The following is a 24,965-nucleotide window of genomic DNA, read 5'->3' as shown; positions in this document are numbered from 1 at the left end:
ACCGTGAACCGTGGTTTGAGCGGGAAACTAGCACCACTCGATCCCTCACCCGCGAGCCTTGCTTCCTGAGCTTGGAGATCCTCCCATGTTGAAATGCCACCACTCGCAGGCATACTCCGTCGGTTTGCGATGGTGCGAGAAGGTGTCGATTCGTATGGTGGCGGTGGGTCAAATATGTCTGGGGCCGACGGCGCCTCTTGATCGCTCACCGGATGTGGAGAATTCATGCTGGCGGTATGATTGCCTGATTTTGCTTTTTGTACCTTCTGACGACAATGTTGCCGAGCCTTTGACAGTGCTTGGCGTGCGGTTGCAAGTCGTGGATCGCGACGGGTGGTAGTGCGAGTGGTCGTTTCAGGAGTGTCGTGTCAGGCTCGATCAGCGTGATGTTCGTTGTAAGTCGCCGAAGGGCGGGCATGATTGATGCTGTAAATGGGCAGGAAGATTGCAGGAGATGAGTTCTGGTGCTGAATGACCACCGGTGTTTTCAATGTGCACTATTGACAAGCATAGTAGCCGATCGTGAAGGGAGCAGACAGAGACGCCATCGACACTGGCGGAAATCGGGAATAATGGCAGGTACAACTCTTGCATTGTGGACTAGTGCAAAGGGCAACTAGCACCATACGCAGCAAGCTCAGAACCTAAGCAACATGAACCTATCTTGGACTCTTACAGTGCGACTGGTACAGCGGCCACGCATTCTTCGAGCACTCCTGGCTACAGTAACAGACAGCCCAGCACCGTCCACACAACACCAGCTCTCTACCATCCTCCCCGTCGGTTGCCCCACATGCCATACAGAGATTTCGCATCAGGCCGCCTGCTGATACGATCCGTTGGTACCTACGCCCACCATTGTCTATGAACGGATTCGTCCTGGTCGCCCGCTTTCCATCACCGGCAGCAATCTGGCTACGCCTCATCCAGGTCTCATGGACTCGTACTCCAGGCGGGTCGAATCTCTCTGCAGTAATGCGGCTCACGTCTTGGATTCTTCTGGGATCTTCTCGCGCGGCTGCTATCTCGTGTTTGTGCCGGTTCATGTTGGCTGTGATGAATTGGGTCAAAGCAATTTCCGCTTCATGTGTCAATGGGTTTCCATCGCACCGCACCACAATTACCGGATCGGAGGGCGACGGTCACAAAGGCTCGCCAAACGATTGCTTTCCATGGTCCGAATCCAGGAAGCAGGGACGAATATATTGTTCCTCTTCTTGCCGGGGATTCGGAAGTCTCTTGATCTAGACAATAAAGCCGAGCTTGACGGATGCCTCGGAGACAGTTCATTGCTTTTCATCCTTGGAGTCCAATGTAGCGACGCACTCTATGCTGCAGCTGTCTGTACGCATGTCGCTCATGGGACCCCATGACATTAACATTGGGCCAAGTCAGGTGGTCGATCTACCGAAAGGTGAGAGGAATTCGGCGGGAGATTGGAACTCAACATGATGTAGGTCATGCTCGATGGTCAGTCAGTACTGAACTGCGACGGCTAATACGATGAATCTTGCACAAGACAGAAGCCTCTCGGTCGTGGCGAGGGCAGCTGGCATGCGCGTACTTTCTTTGATGAAAGCTGGGAGTCTTCTGACTGTCAAGCGTGTCTAGCCGTTACAGTGCACATCTGCACAGCACACACCTGGCCCGATACTCCGCTCGATGTCAAATTTTGATTATTCCACACAGCTTTTGCTAGATACCTATTGCCAGTAAGCTCGCTTTGATAACGGGTCTTCGCCTTCCGAGCCACTCCGATGGGCAAACAAAGCAAGGCAGAGTGATCAATGTCACAAGCGAGGATCGTTGCGGCTTTATCAAATCGGACAAAGAGTACAATGAAGGGCCGCATCCGGCGGCGCATGTACCGCCATTGCGGAGTCGGGGATCTCTGGTATGCTGCACTGCACAACGAAACATGTCAGCTTCCATGGATGACGCATCTATTCCTCCAGCTGTATCCACGTCGACGACCCCAGCGTCTGCCGTTTCATCTCCAGTTCCAAAGCGTCTTCAGGAAAGCATCCGAAATTTCAATGGGCACCTGGAACAGCAAGCGGAAGGTCTGCAAACTATCGCAGATGACGCGGTTTCGCCGAGTAGCCGAGACAGCGAGTGGAATCATGGTCAGCAGAGTTCCAAGCAGCATCGGCAAGGGGAGGAGCACGAGGCAAGACAAGGCTCAATGGAGGGCCAGGAGAGTGAGGGCCTGCTATGGTTTGATCTCTCGCGTTTGCGACCAGTGATCTATGACCTCCTCACGGGTCTCGCAGTCATAGTGGCATTGATCCTACTCATGTCCTATCTTCGTCCGCTGTGGATCTGGGCCAACGGACGCATTGACCTAATTCAGCACACAGAATGTCCAATACATTCACAAGACGGCATGTCGGCTGGTCATGTACCCTCGAAGATCCAAGACGGATTTGCCAAGGCAGCCTGGATGTTGCCAAGGCATTGGGAGGACTGGTCGAGTGATCCACCTTTTCAGCCGTCCAGGGACATAGGACTGGTCTATTGGCCGAGAGCTACGCCTGCAGATGATCATGTTCATCGAATAGAGAGGAGGCTCAGAATGTCTCGATCAGCCGTGGGTAGGCTACAAGACCTGGGGCAAAGCTCGCAACCGTCGAAAGCTGTGACTGTCCTGAGCGAAATCGTGGGACCCCTGCTACCCTGCCTTGGAGGTGAGACAGCGGAGCAGCCACTCGTCCATCAGATCTACAACGATACCAACATGCCGACATCATGTAAAGTCAGTATCTTCACTCGCTGGCACAACTTTCGTAATTTACTGAAGATCATGGACAACACGGGCAGGCTGTACGACTGGAGCATGGACTATATGGAAGCCATAGAGACGGTCAGAAAGAGTCTCCACAACGTCACGCAAGAGCTGCAACTGGCGAGAGCTGCACTATCTGGGGAACTAGAGAGGCAGATTGTTACGATTGCCGCGGAAGCAGTGAAGACCCGGCCTTTCTGGGAGCTGCCCTTCGGGCCCTCAATCCAGACAAGGAGATCAGAATCATCGAATGGACTACCGACCCAATTCGCAAGACGCTTCTACCACCTGGATAAGATTCAGAGTGCATATGCCTTCCTGCTCTGGTCAGATTACCTTGTCCAGGTGATGGATGGAGTCTTAGTAGATCGCATCAAGCGCCTGGAGCATATCAGACACAGTGTTGATCGTCTGGAGGAGCATGGTGCTCGAAGCACGGTACGGCATCTGTTTTCTCACGGCGCCTGGCATGCGGCACGATATGGCATGATCGACATCCTGCCTATCACGGCTCTTGGGGTCTTCCAACATGTGGAGACATTGACGAAATCAGGCGAGCAGCATCATTTTCGAGCTGCAGCTTGTGCCTGGACACAAAAGCATATGCCGTTGCACGAGCATTGTACCTGTAATAATACTAAGCGCGGCAAGCGATGGCATGTCCTGCGGATGACGGAAGATCGGCTCGCGGAGCAGGCAGAGAGGCAGTTGAGGCACTACTTTTGGGAAGAGTTGGAGTATGCGAAGATCCATTGGGACAGTAGTACGGAAGTGGAGGCGCGAGAAGATGAAGCTGAGATCAAATGGAGGTGGCTGGACATCAGGACACATCAGAGTTGTAGGCCTGCTGGCAGTGATGATCGACCTTACAATCCGTAAACAGCAGAAAGGACATCAGAGCTACAGATATGGGAGCATGACGCATATGTCAGAGCGGAAGGGGGGTCAGTGTCCTGTAAGGGTGTTTCAGTGCTTTCGATTCGTCAAGATGTATTGCTCCATACATTCGCTTTTCGCTACCATCAGACTGGAACACGTCTCATCTTCTGTACCACCGCCTATTCCTCCTCAGCATCCCCGTTTGCTCTGCCTCGATGCCATGCCACTCCTGAATCATCCGACGCCTGAGCATGCTCGCAGGCTCCCAGGTAGGCGGCAGGTGATATCTCTGGCCGTTGTGCAGGATGTCGCACCATTCCACCAAATACAGAGTCTGGCCATGGTGATCTCTTTCGCCGAGAATGCCATCGATGTCCCACTTCATATTGGGATCGTCGTCCGCGCCGATGATCTTGGCGTGAGGATGCTGTCCGGTCTTCTCAGAGTCCAGCATCTCTTGCCACATCTGCTGCTGCATGTTGCCTTCTTCAACGTCCTCCGCACGGCTTTCGGGCGTGATCATCCATCTTCTGCCGTCGTACCACCAGTACATCCCATCTACGGTTCTGGGACGATTGGGACCTTCTGCTAGCAGCACCTCAACCTCAGATCTGGGGTGGCGACGGGAGACCTCATAGCCTTCTATCGACTCATCTTGATCGTCATCCTCTTCCTCATCCTCCTCATCCAATGCCATATCTTCCGCAGTGTCCCGGAGCTTATCAGAGATGCGCTTGCCCATCAGCATCAGGCCGCTTCGGACGCCGACCGGGAATGGCTTCCAGGTCTCAAAGCCCCCCCATCGGTAATTTTCAGCGAGCCTCCAGACGACATCTCTATATGGCTTCACATGATAGCCATTACCTTCCATGTCATCGCTGACATTCGCCATGGGCGCTGGTGAGAGGATCATGGCAGCTTCTTTTGGAACGAGTCTGCCAGGAAGCTCGCGCAGTGCCTTCTGGTATGCGAAGATTATGTGGGGCAGCAGACCCTTTCTCCGGAAATCCTCCTCAATCACAATCTCAAGGATATAATGTACACATTTCTGAGCAAGAGCCGCTCGAGCATCCTCTCCGAGACTCGCCTTCGGAATCCCATCTCGAGTGTACAGCAAGACGAATGGCTTCTTCTTGTCGTCGATGGGGTCGCTGCCGTCGGTATGCTGATCGAAAGTTCCTGTGTAGTTGTGCGGGATTCCCACCAGCTCATTGCGCCAGATTTGTTGTGAGGTGCCAGCATATCGCAGCGTCTTTCGCACATCGCAGGAAACGATCTTGGCTACCGGCTCTCGCTCGCCACCCTCTCCTGGCTCGATGAACAACACAGCGAAAATGTCTTGCATGCACCTGTACTTCTGGTTCTGGAAGACGTCGAGGTCTGTTGTGATGATGCAATGTAAGTCGTCGTTGAAGCACAAGTAGTTGGATTGCACTTCTCCGACGAGACGTGCTTCAGGCATGGCGAGTGGCGATGTGGCAAGCTCTTGGTGGAAGCGCGATTGTGGTCGAGAGGTCCAGAAAGGTGTTTTGATTAGACTGTAGAGAAAGATCACGGAATGCGAGTGTAGTTGTAAAGTCCAGACAGGTGTTCGGGTTGTGCGGGTTGTAGAAAAGGAAGACTTGAGGTGGGCTGGAGTGTCATGTGCAAGCTGGGACCATTCACTGCGTCTCGGAGCCGAGTGTGCTCTCCGTTCACGTGCCCATCATAGCGCCCAGTCTGCATCGCCGTGCGAGGAGGCACTTTCATGGTGTCTATACACATGCGTATATGGACCTTAGAGATCAAAAATAGAGAAATGTTTTGTGTATACTACCATTACTGGCATATGGATATCACCAATACGGATGCTCTTTGCTACTTCATGACAAGTTTGGAACACAGAAATTTGACATGTTTTAATGAGCCGTCACTAATAGGCATCTTGCTTGCTGGTGTCTCAAAGCATCAACATGGTGTTGCTGTCTAGTCTTTGTTACGTCCTCTGCCGGCCTCTCCACAACACTGCAGTCTCGGCAAGACACATGTCTTGCACGTTGTCTCCTTAATCACGCTTCATGTGTAAGTCACACAATCAATGCTTTGAGCATCGATATCGGCATCAATTGCGACCCCAGAAGTAGGGCGCATGGATATCAACATCATATACGCGAGACGACAGCTGTGGCCGAGGTGGGAGAGACGATTGACGAGTGGAGCCTCATGAAGCATTGTTCCTGCATCCAGAACATGTCAGCCGGTTCATCACGTACACTTCCAGATCGTGGGTAGCTTCATTCGTCCTCCTTGGATCAAGAAAGCAGGGAGTGGGTTGTGTTCATGAGTTTGGGGGTGACTTTCGATCATGTCGCCAAGGCGAGCTGCTGAAAGCGGAAGCAGTTGATTAAACCTCATTGTTGGATATCTCTGGTGTCATCGCTAAGCTAAACAAGGGCGTCTCCACATGATACTCAAACGCATGCTTTGTCCTATTATTACAGAATGCAGATGAGCATCAGCATCACGCTCGATCCACATAGTCTTCGTCCATGGCATCGCCGTCATGTTCAAAGTCGACCATGGTCTGACCAGAGTGATGATTTGGGGTTCTCTCGTCAAGGCCCATCTCATCTTGATCCACGCCTGTACTGGAACCTCCATCTCCTGCTGAGCTTACATCATGACCGTTGTTCTGGGCAATGGCGTGTCTCTGCTTCCTCGTCTTCAAGCCTCGTGTCGTCCTGCGTACACGTCTGTACATGCCAAGTTGCCCCTTCCCAGCCTCGATCCAGTTGTCGATCATCACTCGACTCAGGATATTGGCAGGCTCCTAGCTGGGCCAGGGACGATACCGACCACCTTTGAAGACGACGTCCCCCCACACGACAAGCTAGAGGATGTGTCCCTGGTCGAATCGCTCACCCATGATACCGAGAACCGGCCAGCCATCACTAGGGCCGTCATTACCCAATACCGCATAGTGGGAGTGTCACCTGCTCAGCTTCGACTTTTCCCTCTCAAGCCACATCTGCTGTTGTAGTTTAGCCTCTGCTACCACTCTGTCTGGTATGCTAGGCGTGATGGTGTACGGCTTCCCATCGTACCAGATGTAGCTGCCGCAGTTGGTGGGTTCCTTTTTCCTGCCGGTACTCTCCAGCTCCGCCGCTTCTCGCTCCAGTCTACTGAGTGTTGGTCGCTCCACCAGACCAGCTAGTGTAGGTTGGCCAATGTCCTTACTGACTGGTTATTTGTCGTCGTTAACATCTAAGAGATATACGTGTTCCAGCACATGATCGGACACTGGCTTCGCCATCAGTCTCATGCCACTCCCAGGCCCGTCTGGATAGGGCACGGTTGTACGCACGCTCCAACGCCGATAGCCGCTCTGAAGCTGCCATCAGGTGTCATCGTACTCTCTTGTAGTCTTTTCTCCAGCTCGACCCCGTGCCGTTGCATTGTATGTCGGCCCTGGTGAAAGCATGAAGGCGCCTTCGAGGAGCGCAAGGTCACCCTGCAGTTTCTTCAGGGCTGCCTCGTACAGAAAGAGTGCAGGAGTCGCAACGCCCTGACCATGCCACTCGGGCTCAAGCTCGAATGTCTTGATGTAGTGGATGCGAGAGGCAGTAAGGATGTCAGCACCGTCGGTGAGTAGCGAGCTTCGTGGTGTGCCGTCGGTCTCGAAGGCGAGACAGAACGACTTGCGAACATCACCGATGTCACCAGCGCCACCGTGCTCTCCGATGCTGCCACGATACCCTTGCGGAATCTTGCACAGCTCCTCAATCCAGATCCGCTTGCCATCGAACATCCCGCCGCTGTCAACGTACTTCCAGACCTTGTCGACGTCCCTCGCCGTGATCCAATCAAGATATTGTGCCTCGCCGCCGGCGACTGGGGTTATCGCCAACCTGCCTTCGTACTCGCGCTTGCACATGTACTTTCTAACCCGCGCCACTCGAACGGTGACAGCGATTCTGTATTGTCCCTTTCTGGCGTCCGCTCGGACGGTGAGCACTGTCTTCCCGATAACATCTTGACCGTACAGCTGTTCGGTTGCCGCCATGACGGCTATCTGCAAAATCGCCTGTTCGTTCACCCTCTCCATCAGCCGTGTGTAGATACTGGCAATAGTGTATAGAACTACCAACATCCTCGGTATATGGTTAACGTGGAGATATTCATGCGGTCTAGTAGTTCTGAGCGTAGAGGAGTTTGGTACACCTGGCTAACGGGCTGGCTGAGAGAGCTCCTTCGCCATTGAACCAGACGCGCTCATGCTGCCCTTCTTCCAAGAAAGCCATCATCGAGACTCCTAGAAAACAGGCTTGCCTGGCCTGGGTGCCCAGAAGCTGCGTCCGCTCTAGAGTCAAGCGAGATTCGGTGGGTGAAAAAAGGATGGAAAGGTTCTGCGCCGGCGCTGCACGCTGCACGCAGAACCAGACGAAGACAAACTGTCGCTCATAACCAGCCAGGATCAGCCAGTTTACTGATGGAGGTTGTAGCCATACTTGTGTCGTCCGACAAAGAACTGCGAAGGTGTCGTCACATCTGTATCGGACTTTCGGTGTCTTTGATGAAGAATGATGTATCAGATCTGGTCTCATTTCGAGGAAAGTCATGTCTCATAGCTGTACCTGGCTGGATCACGAAGCGCCTAGTTTCGGTATTGCTCAAGCGTGGTATGCAGTCAGTTGCTTGCAATACAATGGTCGTTAGCCATCCCAAAGAGCAGACTGCGGTGGAGAACTGGGCGGGCGTGTACAGACGGCGGTCTCCGTCTACTGACCCTATATCTTACTCAGTTCCGAGGCAAAGGTCGCTCCGGGGCCAGTAAGCCAGTGATCTGTGATATCCGTGCTCTGGCCTTTCGGCGAATCCTGCTACTGCAGTGTTGATTCCCGAAGCTCGCAGCAAGAGACACTAATGCGAATTACATGCGGAAATGTATATCGTGGTTGCTCTCACGGCTTGCAGCGGGTCGGAGCGGCTTCAAAGATGCCCTCTGCTGGCAAGCCTGTAGAGCTGGAAATGTCCGCGGTATTGCCTTACCTCGGGAAGCAATAGAGATACTAAGCATCTGTGTGCAGAGATGGGCGATCGATAGAAGGCAGGGACAGCAGGCGGTGGCCTCGCTCTATACGAGACCTTGTAGACGCTTGAGATAGATGGCCGAAGAATTGTCAAGCCAAGCACGAGAATATCAGTAGGAGCTTTCACACAGACGTTGATCGACCAACCAGCATGAATCCGGCATTGAACTTCCCGCTGCGTGCCAATTCTATGGATTAAACATGCATCACTGCAGACTGAGCCTATCAGACCAAGTCCTTTGGACGATCTCACTGCCGCGCTTGATGCACGCCGTAGCACTATCGCATTCGCTGAATCGTAGGGACCCTCATATCTCCCCATTCGACGAGGTACATCTCCCTTCGCTCACCCATGATGTCCTTCACGACCCATTCTTCAATTAGCCTGCATATGCCAAGCATTCGAGTGTGCGGATGGATGCCAGTCTTGTCTTGCTTCAGTTTCTCTTGCCACATCTGCTCTTGCAGCCTCGCTTCGTCGATGATCTCAGGCGGAGTGTGGGCGTAGATGCGGTATACTGTTCCGTCATACCAGATGAACCGTCAGGACCATCAAATCCGTTAAAGTCGTCAGCTGAGTCGTCAGCATTGTAGGAGTCATTGGGGGTTGGCTTGCCGAAAGTCGCCCCTTTTTTCCCCAGACCCTGCTATCCTTCTCAGCAGCCTTGACAACTCGATCTGGACCAGGAGTCGGCCTTCTGTCGTCTTGAAGCTCGCGGGAAATAGCTTTGCCCATTATCATCATGGCACAATGGACGCCAACCGCGGGCTCCACGCAGGTATCGACACCAAACCACACGTACGAGCGGCGTAGCGCCTCCCTCGTGTTGTCCCACTCCTCAACTTCAACTCCGGCGTCTTCCATGTCCCAAGTCGCATTAGTGAGCGGTGCTGGCGAGAGGGTTAAGCATCTCTCTTGGAGACCACAGACACCTGCTCTCGGCTCACGCAACGCAGCCTCGTAAGCGAAGAGAGACGGCGTTGAGAACCTGCCGCCACCACGAAACTTCTCCTTCAGCTCGAATCACAGGATGTAGTGGATCCGTTTAGAACGTAGAGCTCGGCGTGCTTCCGACGGAAGGGATTGCGTCGGAATGCCATCTTGATCGAGCATACGCAGGAAAGCCCTCTTCTTGTCAGGAATCTCGTCTGCTGCACCAGCATGGCTGCGGATTCCTTCTGTGGACCCTTCAGGCAATGCGAGAAGCCCCTCAAACCATACTGGCTCACCCGAATCTGCCGACAGCCAGCCTTTCCAGACGTCGCAAGACTCCACCGCTCCTAGATACTTGGTCGTCTCCGGACGGCCACTGCGACGGATCCAGAACTTCGTGTCGTAGTTGCGCATGCAGCTGTAGTCTGGGTTCAGAGTCACTTTGACATCTGCGACGATTGTGTACCTCAGGCCATCAGTGGCTCGGAAGCGTCGCTTCGAAGTCCAGTCGCCGAATCGAGTCGTCTAGTCAATTGGCATCCTGTTGATAGGCATTCTGTTAACTTCCTAAGTCGACACCGTGTCTCCCGCAACTGTTAGAGGGACCCCTAGAAGGAAGCGCAGAAGGTATCGGTGCTATTCGTTGATGCGAGATGATGAACTGTGGAGATGTCAGTTATCGGTTTTGCTTTCGCTTTTCCTTGAAGATCTCACATGAGAAGACGCGTCGTACATTGCGCCTTTTCCTTCTCTTCGCCAAGAAGCACGATTCACTGCACTTTAGTATCAGTCTCGTAATTCACCTTCCGCATTCGGAACACCTACTTTGTCGATATGATACACTTTCTGGACCGCAGTCCGGCTGAATTATTCACTTTCTCGTCCATGTTCGAGGTGATATATCGTGCATATAGCCTACCTCCAATATCAGGCGGATCGCAGGAGGTCCACCGAATTATATAATCTGACACACGTGACATTCGGGCGGAGCCTCTGGCGAAGCGCCTAACGCCTATCCGCTATCCGCGTTATTACTAGGAATTAGAATTAGTAATCTTAATTGCAATATCTTAATACCTACACTAGATACACAAAAAGTAGTAAAACTATATCTCGAAAAGATAGTAAAGTCAATGTTTCGAAAGTTATTATATTATATACGTTAAAGCTACGATTAAAACAACCTACGCCGTAATTTATAGTTATATTGTCCTAGGACTGTTATTCGAATTACTCCTCGTTTAAAGGCAAACAACGCTATAAACAAACACTACAATATACAGTGCCCTTGAGAATTATACCCTCTTTAACCTCTAACTATCCGTTCATTTATTTGTAAACGCGTCGTTATGTTATAGAAAGTTGGTATTCTATATACGACAATCCGGCTCTTTAGTGCGGAAAGCTTTTAGACCCGTAGCAAGCCACTCAAATCTTTAACACCTAAGGCATCTAATCTAATAAGGTTAGCGTCAAAAATTTGGTGGCCTTGCCCGCGGTCTAATGTAGGAGATAGCATATAGCGATGTGCCTGAAGTTCTAGAAGAGTGTAGCAGGTAGGTTTAGTCTAATAGCCGCAGATCTAGAGAGGCTTTCGACCTAATATATGCTCCTACAGCTTGCTTGATTGTGTCTCGTAGGTCAAAGGCCCAAGACATACATTTACCTAGAGATAGGGAACGATGGATCGCCGAGACAAAGGTCAAAGAGCTCCCGTCGTCTCTGCGCGAATCCAGGCTATCATGAGAGTATTTCCGGGTGGATAAGACAAACTTGTTGACTCCTGTTCTCTCCCCATTCGTAATGGCGGTGGTGGCATATCTCATCGCCGTCACTAAATCAGTCGTGGGATATTCCAGCCTCTCTTCGATCTATGCGTCGGGAGATCCCCGCAAGCGATGCTCAAACTGCCATAGTGAGACTACTGCATTGTTACGGCCCTCCTTTGTCTCCTTTGTCACCTTGCTCTTTGTGGCCCAGATGTGCTTTGACTTCCCAGCGGCATCTCGAACAAAGACTGGGTATTATGCGGAACAAGATCTTCCCGGCCAGGTTCTAGGTGTAGTTCATAATTTAGGTGTTGCAAAGACGTTCGACCGTGGCACTGTAGTACACACTCCCTGCGACCCGGAAAGGGACTCTTGCCACCACCATGCCGTTTCGTCTTCTCACCGCTGCTGGTCGATCGTTCTCCTTCTCCTCACTACCGTTTTGGCGGATGACATTGTCAATATGCTTATTCTCCTCCCCCTTCTCTTTGCGGTTGATCCCCCCAATTGGTATTCCAGGTCTTCGCCACCAGCAGGCCCAGTAGTCTCATCTCGAGCTTGTCCAATCCCGTACACGATCGGAAAGTCAAGCAAAGCGCTTGCGGTGTCGGCAAGGTGTGTTCGACGCATTCTGTGCTTCATGAAGGCTCGGGTATGTTGTTCGATGCCTGCCGCTGCCTGAATATCCATACGCGTCTGACGATTGTATATGAAACCCTTGTTGTAGCACGCCGGCGTTCTCTTGATGTAGTCGTGCACTCCAACGATCTTGGTAGCTGCGTAAGGTGAATTTACGCGTCCGGCAGTATCTGCAGCCAGGTTCGGTGATGGCGAGGATGCGTTACTTGCCGTGAAAGGCGGTCGAGCCTCTTGAGCCAACAACGCGCTGACGGAGCCCGTCGCTGCCGCTATGAGGTCCTCATCGACAACATGGATTGAGCAGAGTCAGAGCCGTATGTTAATCGGTGTATGTGCGTACGAGTCGATCTTTGAGATGCAGGAGTTCGGTTCATGTCGCCTCCGCGGCTGCAGAAGCAGCGGCCAGATGAACAAGCACGCCTCTCATGAAATATTCGCCCTTTTCTTTGGGGAGATAGACCTCATCCAGGCCGCTTTCGAGACTTGATGTTCGTGATAAGAGGCAGCATTGTTACTGAAGGGTGAAGTTGTGGCGTGCACTAGATAGCGGCAAGGCCAGCAGCCGCAGGTCGTTGCAAGCTTTCACATATATAACCAGCTCGCTAACTTGCTTACAAATCAACAGCACACGATCGTCCACTATGGTCGATTCGCAATCGTGCATTCAACTCATGAAAGGTATGATTGATCCTCAGCACAGCAGGCGCAGCAAGGCACGGCTTCAGCAAAGGATAAACTTCAAGAAACCGGTTTTCCCCAGGTACTGATCTTGGATTGTTCCTTCGGTCATACATGGGTTTTTTGCCATTCGACTTTGTGAAATGATATCAAGCCCATTCGATATGATGCTGGATCACGTTGCTAGGCATGGAAAGGGGCTGATAAATTGTTTTTTGCTACCATGCAATTTGCCGAGACAAACGCAGTTTACGGTCTTCGGTAAATGTGCGAAGAGATATGCATCGTGTTGGTAGATAGAGCTGCAGAAATTCAAGATCAATAACCTGTCGCAACACTGCAATGTACTTTGGTCACGCAGATTGTCTGTTCTTTCTGCACCCTTTTCCTCCCCAACAACTACTACACCTTTTACGCGCATTAGGGCGACTCTCTGTCTCTACATACGTGTGATCTGTCGAGTATACCGCGTTGACTGACGTCTCTTCGCCAGATCTGGTCGACGTCAGACGCTGTGAATGCAAGCTGCCTCGATGCAGCCTCGATACTAAAGCCGATCCTCCGCCGCCCAAACAATAAATCTTACAACCACACATCCTCTACGACAACCATCAAATCCGAACACTGAGCAAAAACACCACAATTCCGTCGCCTCCCGACTGCTTCATCGAACAGAGATACCTGTCGGTCAAAACGCGACGTTAGCCGACACGTTCTTGAGACACGACTCGAGTGGAAGTCGCGCGAGACTGCCACTATCACGACAGTAACGCGCATTAACAGAACATGTAGGCGTCAGGGGCCGTCGACACTATGCCATCAACCACCCGCAGTCGCGAGCATGGCCTGCCGCGCGGCAACCAGCAGAGAATGCGCGAGTTGAGGACAGCAACGTATGAAAGAGGTACGGAGTCACAGCAAGAGGATGTTGGCGATCTGGTGGAACATATACCAGACCCTACACACACGCCACGAACAGCTCGAGAGCTCCGCGAGGCGATGACGGACGACGAGTTCGACGAGCCGATCGCAGCAGCACCGACGAACCAAGCCAAAGCGTACATCGATCGCATAAAGCGCCGCGATCCGGGTCTGCTGCCAGATGAGGAGCTATGGTATCGGTGGCACAAGAACCGAAGCCTGTACTACTTGCTCGATCTCGTGACTCTGCGCGACATCGCCAAGTGGGTGAACGACATCCTCTACTGGAAAGACACACCAGCGGAGCAGAGGAAGCGCGCGCTGGAGAAGAAAGGCGGCAGGCAGACTGGCGAAGGAGACCGAGCACATGCTCGCGTCGAGCGCAGTAGCCGTGCTGAAGGACGCAGACGCAGCCGGGAGATGGTCGACCCCACCAACAGAGACCGGGCGGAGAAAGAGATGGCAGCGATAGATCAGGACGAGCTCAATCCGCTGAAGTACAGCTTCGGCAAATCGCGTAGCAAGAGAAGGAAGCTGTCGGCAGAGGAATATCGGTGGAGTTCGCCTGCTGAACTGGAGGAGAAGCATACAGAAAACAAGGAAGACGCGTTCGAGGATGATGAGGACCCAGAGCTGCTACTGGAAGACAACGCCAGAGCCCAAGATCCGATTGAAGCTCTTCGACAACACTACGGGTATCTGCTCGAAGTTATCTACCTCGACACTGTCACCGCGGTTGAGATGAGCAAGCTCCTGGAAGCTTTCGAGCTGGCCATACCACCAGCATCGGAGAAACATCGCAGAGATGATCTGAAAGAAGCTCTTCTCGATGCCAAAGAAGACGATCTCCTGCCAGACTACGTCGTTCTGCTGCCCACGGATCCAACCAAGGCGAAGGAGGATCCAGATCTCCCACCCATAGACGCAGAACAGCGACACGTTCGGAGCGGCGTCAACTATGAGAACGGCAGGATGACACGCAACCCACGGATGAAGACAGGAGGTGGAGAACATACCTACGCCTGATACCGCGATCGATGCAACATCACATACTTGTCCGCCGACACTACTTCACAGATTGCAAGATTCCGACAGGCAAGCACCGCCAACCCAAGACACTCTGGATATCCATACACGAAACCTCTTCCGAAGATATTCTTCGATTCCGCCAGCACGCACAGCGAAAACCACGGAGTCTACCACCAAGCTTTTGCCTCCACACATCAAGCGTGAGCGCGAGACCGGCATACCAGAACTCGATTAGAAACCACCGCATGTAGGTTGATAGCAGTAGACAGCAAGACTGAACCCGATTCATACATAGCCTCTCCACTCGAATTTCTTGACCTGTGTCTTAACATTTTATAGGCATGCCCCGCTTCAGCAACCAACGCCGAGCCATCTACCCGGATCCTTGAGTGTTGCTCTCTGGTCTGGGGGGCAGATGATTATTGGTCTGTCTGATCATTCTCTCTTCGTTGAAATGACTCCCATTACTCAAACATCAGCTCAAGGCCATTGCTCCAGTGATGTTTCCAGTATCAAGCCAGGTATCTCGATCTGCTGCTCCTCCATGCCTACCCAATCGCCGTCACCGGTGCATACGGCAGCCCAGCACACCTCGCCTCTCCCGTGGACCAATCGATCTCTCCTTGCAAATACACCGCCAGACTGAACCAAGCATAGTTGGCGACATGTTTCACAGCTGCGGGTTGTTCCTGGTGTCCCATCAAAGGAGGCGCGAGTTCGTTCAAGGCCAGGAGCAGGCACTCACTCGGACTCTCGGCTACCCTCGTAGCGTCGATGTTCCAGTTGCGGCGACCTTGGTACCATCTGACTAAGATTAGCTCAAGCTTCTGTAATGGTGTGGATCATGCTCACAGGTCGACATGCGCAGCAGCCTCCGGTTTCGCGACAGTTCGGGGGATATATGTCACTTCATTGATCGAACTCCCGGGAACCCTCCCAGCTAGTCGAAACAGCTCGCGATACCACGTCAAGGCATTGACAGCTGTATCTTCCAAAGTGTGATCTTCCAGCCCAGCTTTTGGAGATAGCTTCGTGATCTCTGGATCATCGGGTTGCGCTTGATTGGCCGGTGATGTTCCTCTGTAGATCGTAAGCTCTGACGGTATCTCTGGCAGAGTGAGGTCAGGTCTGTCGCTCGGGAAACGTTGAAAGCTATCAGGACAGAGTGTAATGGTGCTAATGGGGTCGATCCAGATCGTGAATGCACCGCTGGGGTTCTGGTAGCAAGGGTCGTACTGGTTGTAGCGTTCCGGGTTTCTGCGGAATGGCGGCTCATTGTCCTGATCTGGAGGTGGGAACTGATGCTTGCTCAACCGAACGTACACTTTGCAGCCGTCCGAGGTGGCGAGGAACCACCAGAAGTCGTCTGTGAGAGTCAGATCAGTATGAGGTGAGGTAAAGAGAACAAGGCATGCTGATACCAAGGTTTTCCTGTGACACTAGGATATGATTCATGGCGTATTCCTTCAGCGTCATTCCAGCAGATGGTTGTATACCGGCGACGTCTGCTTCCGCCAAAGATCCTGGATCACGAAATTCAAGCCACTTGGATCCGCAGAGCAGCCGAGGCTTGTTCTGTACTTGTGGTGCATGCCCAGGCGGAGGAAAGAATGTCATCAAGACTCTGTGCACCATGCCGTGTTGTCATCAGCCCGCGATGCAACGCAATGCGATTGACGACACTCACCTCTGGCAATTCGCCATCGATATGCTGCAAGTGTTCCCGCAGGAAGTGCCGGTTTCGCAGGGGTCTGCGAGTCGTCTGCCCGTGGCTCTTCGATGTCAACAGCGAAGAATGCTTTCAAAAGCTTCCTCGCTTCCGGGTCATTGATCCAGCTCTTCTCATCATTCGGGTCCGACTCCAGCCTGGTGATGGCGGCCGACCCCATCTTTAGCATATGATCCCAGTAGATGTTGATCGGCTTATCGACCTGATCGGGAGGAGGTGGATCCGATGCAGGGCGCCAATACTCGTCGCAGAGGTCATGGGTATGACCATGCGAGCTGTGTTGGATCAGGAAGGACAGTTCTGGTCGAGATCTTGCCAGGCTTTCGGGGTTTTCCATATCCTTATTCCAGTTCTTGATCTCTTCCTTCCGCCATCCGGCGTGTGCGGAAGGCAGGAGTAGAAGCAGTATCGACGTATGGGTATGCATGGTTACAGTATTGATGAAGGGAGATGTGTACTCCAGCCATCAGGCAAAGCAGAAAGGCCACCGAGAGATCAGTTGAGAATGTTGCAGCAGTACGAGTGACCGCGAACAAATGTGGCAGACAGTCATCTCAGTCTTGGGGGCTGACGCACAGCACACTGCCGCGTAATTGTTTGCTTCCACGTCCTATGGAGGCGTTGGCTCCTCCAACGAAAGCATGACATCGCGATCCCACATGAATTACTCTCAGAAGATTGGCCATTCGCACGGCCGACTCCACCGGGGACATATGGCTCTGTCAGGCGTTCGTCAGCTTCGAACTGCTCCGATTGAGTAGGACTGACGTACGTGACGATCTGCCCTCGTACACTTCGAGCCGCCACAGTTCGGCATCACCAGTACTGCCCAGTCGCCGGCGAAAGCTCAGGAAGAACCACGCCATTCGATCAATGACGGCATTGCTCTTTCAGGTATGAGCATGATCTTTCCATAGTTGACTGGTAGCCGGAAGGAGTGAACTCAATCTAGGAGCAGCCTTCGACGATGGTGCAGCAGTCGATGCTCTCACATCTGCCTACATTACCAAAGCATATCTACGCCCATGTCTGCCGCCCAAATCAAGACCTATCTCCAACGTGCATGCACGACTGTCATCTGACCGCTCCAAGAGCTCAAGCACTCCCAGTAGTCTTCTGCTTCTTCCCGCCACTGACATCATCCCCGCCCGAATCTTCACCTTCACCATGCTTCCGCTTCTTCCCATCATCTTCAACAACCCCTTCATCCTCGCTCTCCACAATCGTGCTCCCTCTCGCCGGCGGCCCAAGATCGGACTCTGGTGGAGCTACATGTGGCCGATACGGTTGACCAGCTGGTCGTTCCACGCCAGTCGACCAATCCTTCTCCCCAGACAAGTAAGCGGCAAGGCCGTACCACGCGTAGTTGTCGACATTGTGGGTGGCGTGATGTTGCTGTTTGCTCGCGCCTTGCACGGGTGCTCGATCCAGTAAGGCTAGACTGAGGCATGTGTAGACGGATGAGGCGACGATTCTTGGTGCTCGTAGCCAGTTCGATCGGTCTTCCCACCAGCTGGGCATGTATGAGTGAGAGCTCAAACTTCATGACAGGCAGCCGGGTATACATACCTCTCTGGCAGTGTCTCGGGCTTGGCCTTCGCTATCGCGATCGGGAAGTAAGTGAGTCTCTCCATGCCATCCCGAGACCCGACCATGCGGAACAGCTCACGGTACCATGTCAATGCATTGACAGCAACTTGCTCAAGAGTGCGAGGTACCTGTCGCTCTGCCGCTATGATTGCAAAAGCGATGTCAAGATCTTCATCCTTACTTGCCGGATTTGCGACATGCTTATTCGTATCGCCCTCTGCGACTTGCAAATTTGGTCGATCGCTGGGAAAGCGTTCGAAGCTGTCCGGACACAAAGTCAAGTATGCTCTGTTATCGAGCCATACAGTAAAGCCGCCCTTCGGATTCTGGCAGCAGGGATCTAGTTGGTCGTTCCGTTGTGGGTTCTTCTTGAAGGGGGGTTCTTCGTCGGGAGGAGGCCCTGATGGGAACTGCATCTTGAACAACCTTACGTATCGCTTTTCGCCATCGATATCTGTCTGAAACCACCAGTATTCTTCTGCAAAGTCAGTCTGGTTCAAGCCATGCTGTGCAGCTTCCACGTGCCGAATTGCTTGTAGTATGGATCAGTCTGCTCAACCAGCCATCGCCGCAAAGTCTGACCTTCAGCTCCGTCCTCATTGACTTGTGAGTGCATGCTCAAATACTCCAGCCAGTCCGATCCACAGAGGTCTCTGGGCTTTGCACACTCTTGAGCCTCAGGCTTCGGCTTGTAAAGCAACTTGAAAACCTCCCTTGACATTGCTAAAAGACATCAGCATTGGCGAAGCAGGGACGATGCGTGATGAAACACAACCCACCTGCAGCAAATTGCCAGCGCGATGTACCCACAGTTCCAGCCACGAGCTTCGCTTCTGGACAGGGCTCTTGCTCAGTAGGTTCTGGCTCAGGCAAGTCGACTCCAAAAAAAGCCCTCGCAAGCTTCCTCGACTCAAAATCCTTTTCTACCCCTGAAAGCCTTTGAATCGATGCCCAAATCATCCACAACATGTGCTCGAAGTAAGTATTGAGCGGCATTTCGGCTGCGTCTGCGTCGAGAAGTGTTGTTGCTGGTCGCCAGTAGTTGTCGCAGAGGCCGACCTGATTGCCTTGACAACTGTCTTGTACGCGGAAGACGGCTTCGAGCTTCATCTGCCGGGGATATGCATGCGTGATCTGTGCAGCTGTGAACTGCTCAAGATGTTCTGGATCGGTTTCAGTACCGGTTGTGTCCAGGAAGATCTCATGCTCGCCAGGGATGCGTGGGTATACTGAACGGCAACTGCTCAGCATGATGCGCGTGGTGGAGGCATGTGGTAAGCGTCCGCCAGCGATGTACCGGCGGCGAAGAGATTGCACTCGGGTGAGCCGAAGAAGTAAGTGTGAGACAGAGTGCGTAGTGAGATTGATGAAGCAGCTGCGATGCAAAGTGTATAAGCCAATGGGCATTGTTAAAAGGTATATAAGCCAATAGGCACAGCACAAACTCCCAAACCCCACCCACCTCCTCTACGGGAAGCCTTGTGCCTTGACCTCGCTCATGACATAGTTCGGGAAACCAGCCTCGTCGAAGGTCTCGACTGACTTTGGCACACGGCGACCTTGAATGATGATTTGGTTGACGCGGCAGAACTCGTCGACCTCGGCTGGTGTGCGAGCTGCGACAGTTGGAGCCTCCTTGTACAAGCGAGAATGACTTCTTAAACTTTGGGAGAGTGTCCATGTCCCAGTTCTGTTGCTTCAGACCAGCGCCAAGATGAGACATCTTGTCGCCGTCACGCATGGAAGCGTACCACACGATTCCACACCTTCTCGTCGTTCGCACGTTGTATCCGAGCAAGCAGCTTGACTGCAATCCACTTCTCTTTGCAGGCGCCGCCAACAGAGACGGCAATGTGCCAATCTGCTTGTGAGGCGTAAACGGGGATGAGGTCCGCAATACCTCACAAGCAGAGTATGACAGCTGCACACGCTTCTCTGGCTGGTGGCCCGGCTCCCGCTCTTGGCCCATCCAGGCGTCGAGGAAATTGCCGATGTAGCGAGACTCGGTGAAGTCGACGAATCCGTCGCCGACAAAGGTGTACTTGTCAAGCATCTGCTTCCACTGGGTGACACCACAGCATATTTAAGACCCCGGTACCAAAGGCGGGCTCGGTCAGCTGTATGATGTCGACAAACAATGGTCAATCTCTTGCAGCCACTGTTTGACGTTGCCGACGCTGTACTTCTTCTTACGAATGCGTGCGTGGTCGGGGGTGACTCTGGAGTGCTGAACGGTGCCGATGGTTGTTCATGGCTTCGTGCGGCGCACGCCGCCGGTGCGACGTGGTGTCTTGCGGTGAAAAAGCCGGCGGGAGAGTGATGCTTGCTCCCTAACACGACGCCAAGCTGCGCAGGAGGTGAGTCAGTATGGGGTGGAAGTGAGGTTGGGGAGGTGAGGGTGGCTTACCTGCAACAAGCAGCCTGTAAACCATACATCAACAGGATGACGCCGAGCGTTTTACGTCCCGTAGGACAACCTGTCGACGTGATGACCTCTTGCTGGTTCTTCTCGTGCTTCCCACCTGCTGGAAGAGGGTCAGCACTGGGTGGAAGTGAGAAAGTAGAAGTGAGGGTGATTCACCTGCAACTTGCAATCCCCATACGTCGACAGGATGACGCCGAGCGTTTTACGTCCCGTAGGACAACCTGCCGATGCCGCTGAAGAAGAGATAGTTGGTGACAATCTCCAACGTCTCTTGTCCAAGTGGCTTGCCGATGTGCATGTCTTCTCGTATTTCTCGCTTGGGTTCGGCCGACCATGGGCGGCGGGGCTCCCAGAAGAAGCTGTCATGCCAGTCTCTGAGGTGCTGGGCTTCGTAGATGAATGGAATCACGCGGGTGAGGATGCGCATGCAGTTGACGATCTCGTTGTTGGTGCGGCGCTGGTCGTCGTCAACAAGCAAGATCATGCCGAGCATTTTACGTCCCGCAGGACAACTTGCTGTTGGGTATCGATGTTTGTCGCACTCTATGCTGAAGTCAAGTCAGCATCGTTCAGCAATGAGAAAGATGATGAGGAAGCTGGCATACCTGCAAAAAGCAGCCCACGAACCGCCAAATGGCGCTGGCTGGCCGTAGGAGCCAGCAGACTCTTGTACGGATCTTGAAGTCGACCCGCTGAGGGCGGCCGCTTCGACGCTCCGCCACCCACTACCCTGCTGTAGATGTGAAGACAGGCGGCCTTACGTGAGTGGCAAAGCTGGTCCTTGTTGTCGACGGCGGTGTTGCCCGCCGGCCAGACAATCGTGAGGTTTGCGTTCGAGGGACGCCGCCGCTCCTGCACAGGGGAATCACAGGAGGTCACCGCCCTTGCACAGGGGAGTGATAGGAGCGGCGGACGCCTGGGGATGTGTTAGTTGGTGAAGCCTCGATCGCTAGTGGGTGAAGGTGGTATGTGAGGTGTTGGACGTGGTTGCGGAAGGTGCAATGGCGGAGAAAGAGCAGTCATGTGCCAGCTGCAGTTGATGTGTACAAGTCATTCGGGGGTCGGCACCCTCAACGATCGTCTTGGGTGGTGTGGCGGAGTGGTGATGAGGACTTACCTGGTCCGAAGACCCAATTGAAGCCAGAGGCTTCCTTCGTTCTGTGAAGACATAATGTCTTCTAGGAGCAAACAGGATGCATCTGGTAGCTGCCTTGCCCAAGGCGGTCGTTTTGCTTCTTGCGTGGTCGGTGCAACATCGCCGGCTACCGTCATGGTAGGTTGGTGAAGGTGGTGCGGTGGTATGCTGGCCGCGGCGGTGTGTTGGTGGTGGTGTTGTTGTGATGGAAGAAGATGTTCAAGCTGAAAGCTTACCGCACCTTTTTACTAAATGTCAAGCCCGTGGCCTCACTTCCGCGGCCGCATCAGCCTTCTTCCTCAGGCAGCGACGCTCTGCCGGTCTGATGAGCTCGGTGATGCCGTTGTCGCCGGGCATGTGCTGTCATCGCTCTCGCAGTGGCCTTCTGCCTCGTCTCAAGCACTATTTCGTTGTTGATCTACTGACTGAGCATTGCATTCATCGACGACATAAACACCAAGCACACCAATCGTTCCTCCTCAACAGCCTTCCGAAAGGCTCGTCCCTTGCTTCAATCGCACCTTCCTCGAACGACTCCGGCGATTTCCAGCAGGTGTCCTGCAATGTTGTTACTGCCATCATTCCAGACAAAGCCTGCTAGTCTGCAGCCTGGGCCTCACTAGGTTGCTTCCTTTGTCTGGGCTTACAGCACGGATTGCTGGACCAGAGATATCAGAATCGGCCCTCTCGCGATCGCCAATTGACTGAAACGTGTTCGCAGAACACTCTCTTCAACTGACATATACACAGGTACTCTTACGATCTTCCTATACACTGGCCATGACACGTGGTTCGTCAAACCTATGGCCACGACAGAAAGCTCGACATAGGCGGTTGAGCCTTTGATTATGAGCATGTTCGATGGTGCCTCTGCAGAGCCTCACGATGGCGCTACACCTCACAAGTTACATATTTCGCCACAGCGGCATGCAGGTTCTTTCATGTGGCTCGGAGATGGATGAGGCGCGTGCTGCGAGCAGGCTTCTCGCGTGGTGAACAAAGCTCAGACATTGGAAGTGAATGGATGTTTAGCGCGCATATTTCTTCGCATGTGCTTGAGCGGTGTCCCTAGTCTGCATCTAGGCCGTATTCCGACCTTCACATCTTAACACGCCACTTTCTCTGCGACCAAAAGTCGCACAGGAGCAGCAACGAAGATCCGACCTCGACTATCACGCCTCGACACTTCCGATCCTTCGCAGACCGAATTCGCATGTCAGCAGCAAGGACATCACCACGCGACACTACCCTCACTCCATCTACAGAATGGCCGAGCTCGAGCAGGACTACATCTCGAAGAGCAAGCACATGTTTGTGACTGATGAGGGAGATGATATACTCTGCGAGATCGCTGTCTCGTCTCATACTCTGCCATGCTGCTTCGAGTATTATGCGACCCTCGACAAGCTCAAGCAAGGCGAGGCGGTATATGACCAGGTTGGACATGCGATCCTCACTCTACTCAACAAGAGTCAAGAAGATGACGACGAACCTGGTCTTGCTTGGATGCACCACATGGTGCGAGGTACCGTGCCCAGAGAGCCCAGGAAGGTCAACATCCGGCAACACGCTCGCGATGAGTATGGATTTCAGGACATCCTGCGCTATGTGAAGCTGCTGTTCGACAGAAATGGCAAACCAAAAACAAGTCTGCAAGAAGACCACCAGGCCATGCTAGCAGATGAGGAACTGCTCTTGCTCAATCATTTCTCGATCCGCCCGAAGTACCAGAGACAGGGCATGGGGCTGATCTGTCTCAACGCCCTGGCAGCGGCTCTCCAAAGCATCCCCAACAATGCCCAGGGAGAAAAGTGGGCGTACCAAGGAACTCTCATCACTTCACCCTACCCGATTACTGAGTCCACTGAAATCATTCGGTCAGCGAACATCGTTCCGGCAGCACCACACGCCGTGATGGAGAAGCTTACGAAGAAGTATGGCGATTTTGGGATGGTCATGGCCCACAAGGGCGACGAGCGTGTCGAAGATGTTATCAGAATTATGATCGGAGAGATCGGCCAGCGAGCTGGTCGCAAACCTGCAGCCATCAACACTCGAGCTACCACAGGCATCACCAACAGCTCCACTGCAAACGATGAGCAGGCACAGGCAGATGATATTCCCCACGGCGGAGAGCCAAATGACGATCAGTCAGATGTCCCTACCGCCATCGGCGCAAACGACAATGGTCCGCGAGACAATACCAGCGATTCGGAAGATGAAGGTCAAGACGCTGAAGAGAGATTGGCTCAAAGAATGAGTCGAAGCTCCATTGCACCCTCGTCGACTTATCGATACTCTAATATCTCTGCATCGTTCAAAGGCAGACGTCTAGACCCACTCATCAATGCTCTGGTGCCTATCAGCGAGAACGAGTCCAAAGACCCAGATGTGGAGATGACCGAGACGGACGACACTGAGGAGGGCCCCGTTCACGAAGTCGGGACTGACGACGGAGGCGGCCCCCACGTCCCTAGCGATGATGAGGAAGGTAGCGAAGATGATGAACCAACACCACCGCATGCGAGAATCACCAAGAAGCGCGCAGCTCCGACAGACCAAAACACTAGCAAGCCTTCAACGTCGAAGAGAGTGCGTGGTCCAACAGGCGGTGCAAATCAAGCACCCGCACGCATGACACGGCTCCAACGCGAGGCAGCGCTACTGAATCAAGACATCAACAGAGTCGCTGCCACCAAGTCAAATCCCACGTACCCATGGTACGATGGCAAGACATGGGAGGGAGACGAGGCGACGCCAGAGTTGGCGGTCGAAGGGAGACACCAGGAGCAGGTCTGGAAATTGCTGCACGCCGAAAAGCCCCCACTCCACTCTCACAAGCTTCCGAATCGCCAGAACCAGGCAGCTCGGAACTTGCAGATCCTGGGCGAGAGGAAGGGGTACTACTTCGTCACCTGGACTCCCGCTCAAGGTGTCGTAGCTGATGCCTATGCGGAGAAGTCGAAAGTCAACGGAGCCGCTGTGGCAGCGTGGGACGCAAAGACGACGGACGAAAGGGAGATGAGGCGGCGGCCATGAGATGCTGATCTTCGGGATATTGTTGGCGACAATAATGAACTCAGAACTATGCGAGAACAGAATGATGTAGAGAAATGAAGAGCTGCCTAGTATGTTCAATCCAGCATGTACCACGCCCAAGCCCTCGTCGCTTCCATGTAGCATTGCGCAACCAGGGTCAGCATGGAGACGTTCCACTTCGTACTGATGATCAAGTTCGTTGCTCAACACAACTCCAGGAAGATCAGTGACAGTGGACACAGGCAGGCGGATATGATGAAGGATTTTTGGTGTCGACAGTGACGAGAAGGCTGACTGGAGAGAAAGCGACCTCTCAGCTCAGGCAATGTCTCCTTGGCTGCATC

At 53.1% G+C, this 24,965-nt stretch overlaps 9 protein-coding genes across 9 annotated transcripts; 3 read left to right on the top strand and 6 right to left on the bottom strand.

The window, feature by feature from the left end:
* Positions 1–1,918: 1,918 nt before the first annotated feature.
* Positions 1,919–3,664, top strand: CLAFUR5_05342 (uncharacterized protein; the record flags this gene model as incomplete). Its single annotated transcript, XM_047904490.1, has 1 exon — positions 1,919–3,664. One exon carries the CDS (start codon positions 1,919–1,921, stop codon positions 3,662–3,664), a length of 1,746 nt encoding a protein of 581 aa, XP_047761188.1.
* Positions 3,665–3,824: 160 nt separating this feature from the next.
* CLAFUR5_05341 (uncharacterized protein) lies at positions 3,825–5,126 on the bottom strand (the record flags this gene model as incomplete). Its single annotated transcript, XM_047904489.1, has 1 exon — positions 3,825–5,126. The coding sequence occupies one exon, from the start codon at positions 5,124–5,126 to the stop codon at positions 3,825–3,827; it is 1,302 nt and encodes a 433-aa protein (XP_047761191.1).
* A 1,038-nt stretch (positions 5,127–6,164) lies between these two features.
* On the bottom strand, positions 6,165–7,706 carry CLAFUR5_05340 (uncharacterized protein; the record flags this gene model as incomplete). The annotated part of the gene is made up of 3 exons (XM_047904488.1): positions 6,165–6,384; positions 6,637–6,879; positions 7,057–7,706. The coding sequence occupies 3 exons, from the start codon at positions 7,704–7,706 to the stop codon at positions 6,165–6,167; spliced, it is 1,113 nt and encodes a 370-aa protein (XP_047761190.1).
* Positions 7,707–9,757: 2,051 nt separating this feature from the next.
* On the bottom strand, positions 9,758–10,081 carry CLAFUR5_05339 (uncharacterized protein; the record flags this gene model as incomplete). Its single annotated transcript, XM_047904487.1, has 1 exon — positions 9,758–10,081. The coding sequence occupies one exon, from the start codon at positions 10,079–10,081 to the stop codon at positions 9,758–9,760; it is 324 nt and encodes a 107-aa protein (XP_047760368.1).
* A 3,485-nt stretch (positions 10,082–13,566) lies between these two features.
* On the top strand, positions 13,567–14,700 carry CLAFUR5_05338 (uncharacterized protein; the record flags this gene model as incomplete). The annotated part of the gene is made up of 1 exon (XM_047904486.1): positions 13,567–14,700. The coding sequence occupies one exon, from the start codon at positions 13,567–13,569 to the stop codon at positions 14,698–14,700; it is 1,134 nt and encodes a 377-aa protein (XP_047760369.1).
* A 551-nt stretch (positions 14,701–15,251) lies between these two features.
* CLAFUR5_05337 (uncharacterized protein) lies at positions 15,252–16,859 on the bottom strand (the record flags this gene model as incomplete). Its single annotated transcript, XM_047904485.1, has 3 exons — positions 15,252–15,507; positions 15,556–16,069; positions 16,391–16,859. 3 exons carry the CDS (start codon positions 16,857–16,859, stop codon positions 15,252–15,254), a joined length of 1,239 nt encoding a protein of 412 aa, XP_047760364.1.
* Positions 16,860–17,527: 668 nt separating this feature from the next.
* On the bottom strand, positions 17,528–19,273 carry CLAFUR5_05336 (uncharacterized protein; the record flags this gene model as incomplete). The annotated part of the gene is made up of 4 exons (XM_047904484.1): positions 17,528–17,945; positions 18,002–18,554; positions 18,605–18,745; positions 18,802–19,273. The coding sequence occupies 4 exons, from the start codon at positions 19,271–19,273 to the stop codon at positions 17,528–17,530; spliced, it is 1,584 nt and encodes a 527-aa protein (XP_047760365.1).
* Positions 19,274–19,489: 216 nt separating this feature from the next.
* CLAFUR5_05335 (ATP-dependent RNA helicase DBP2) lies at positions 19,490–20,940 on the bottom strand (the record flags this gene model as incomplete). The annotated part of the gene is made up of 7 exons (XM_047904483.1): positions 19,490–19,657; positions 19,774–19,883; positions 19,952–20,084; positions 20,216–20,368; positions 20,430–20,443; positions 20,500–20,564; positions 20,654–20,940. The coding sequence occupies 7 exons, from the start codon at positions 20,938–20,940 to the stop codon at positions 19,490–19,492; spliced, it is 930 nt and encodes a 309-aa protein (XP_047760366.1).
* Positions 20,941–22,848: 1,908 nt separating this feature from the next.
* Positions 22,849–24,621, top strand: CLAFUR5_05334 (uncharacterized protein; the record flags this gene model as incomplete). The annotated part of the gene is made up of 1 exon (XM_047904482.1): positions 22,849–24,621. The coding sequence occupies one exon, from the start codon at positions 22,849–22,851 to the stop codon at positions 24,619–24,621; it is 1,773 nt and encodes a 590-aa protein (XP_047760367.1).
* Between the last annotated feature and the right edge of the window lie 344 nt (positions 24,622–24,965).

This window comes from Fulvia fulva, chromosome 4 (assembly GCF_020509005.1).
Source record: "Fulvia fulva chromosome 4, complete sequence".
NCBI classification, from domain to species: domain Eukaryota; kingdom Fungi; phylum Ascomycota; class Dothideomycetes; order Mycosphaerellales; family Mycosphaerellaceae; genus Fulvia; species Fulvia fulva.
This window is presented reverse-complemented; position numbering and strand designations above follow the sequence as displayed.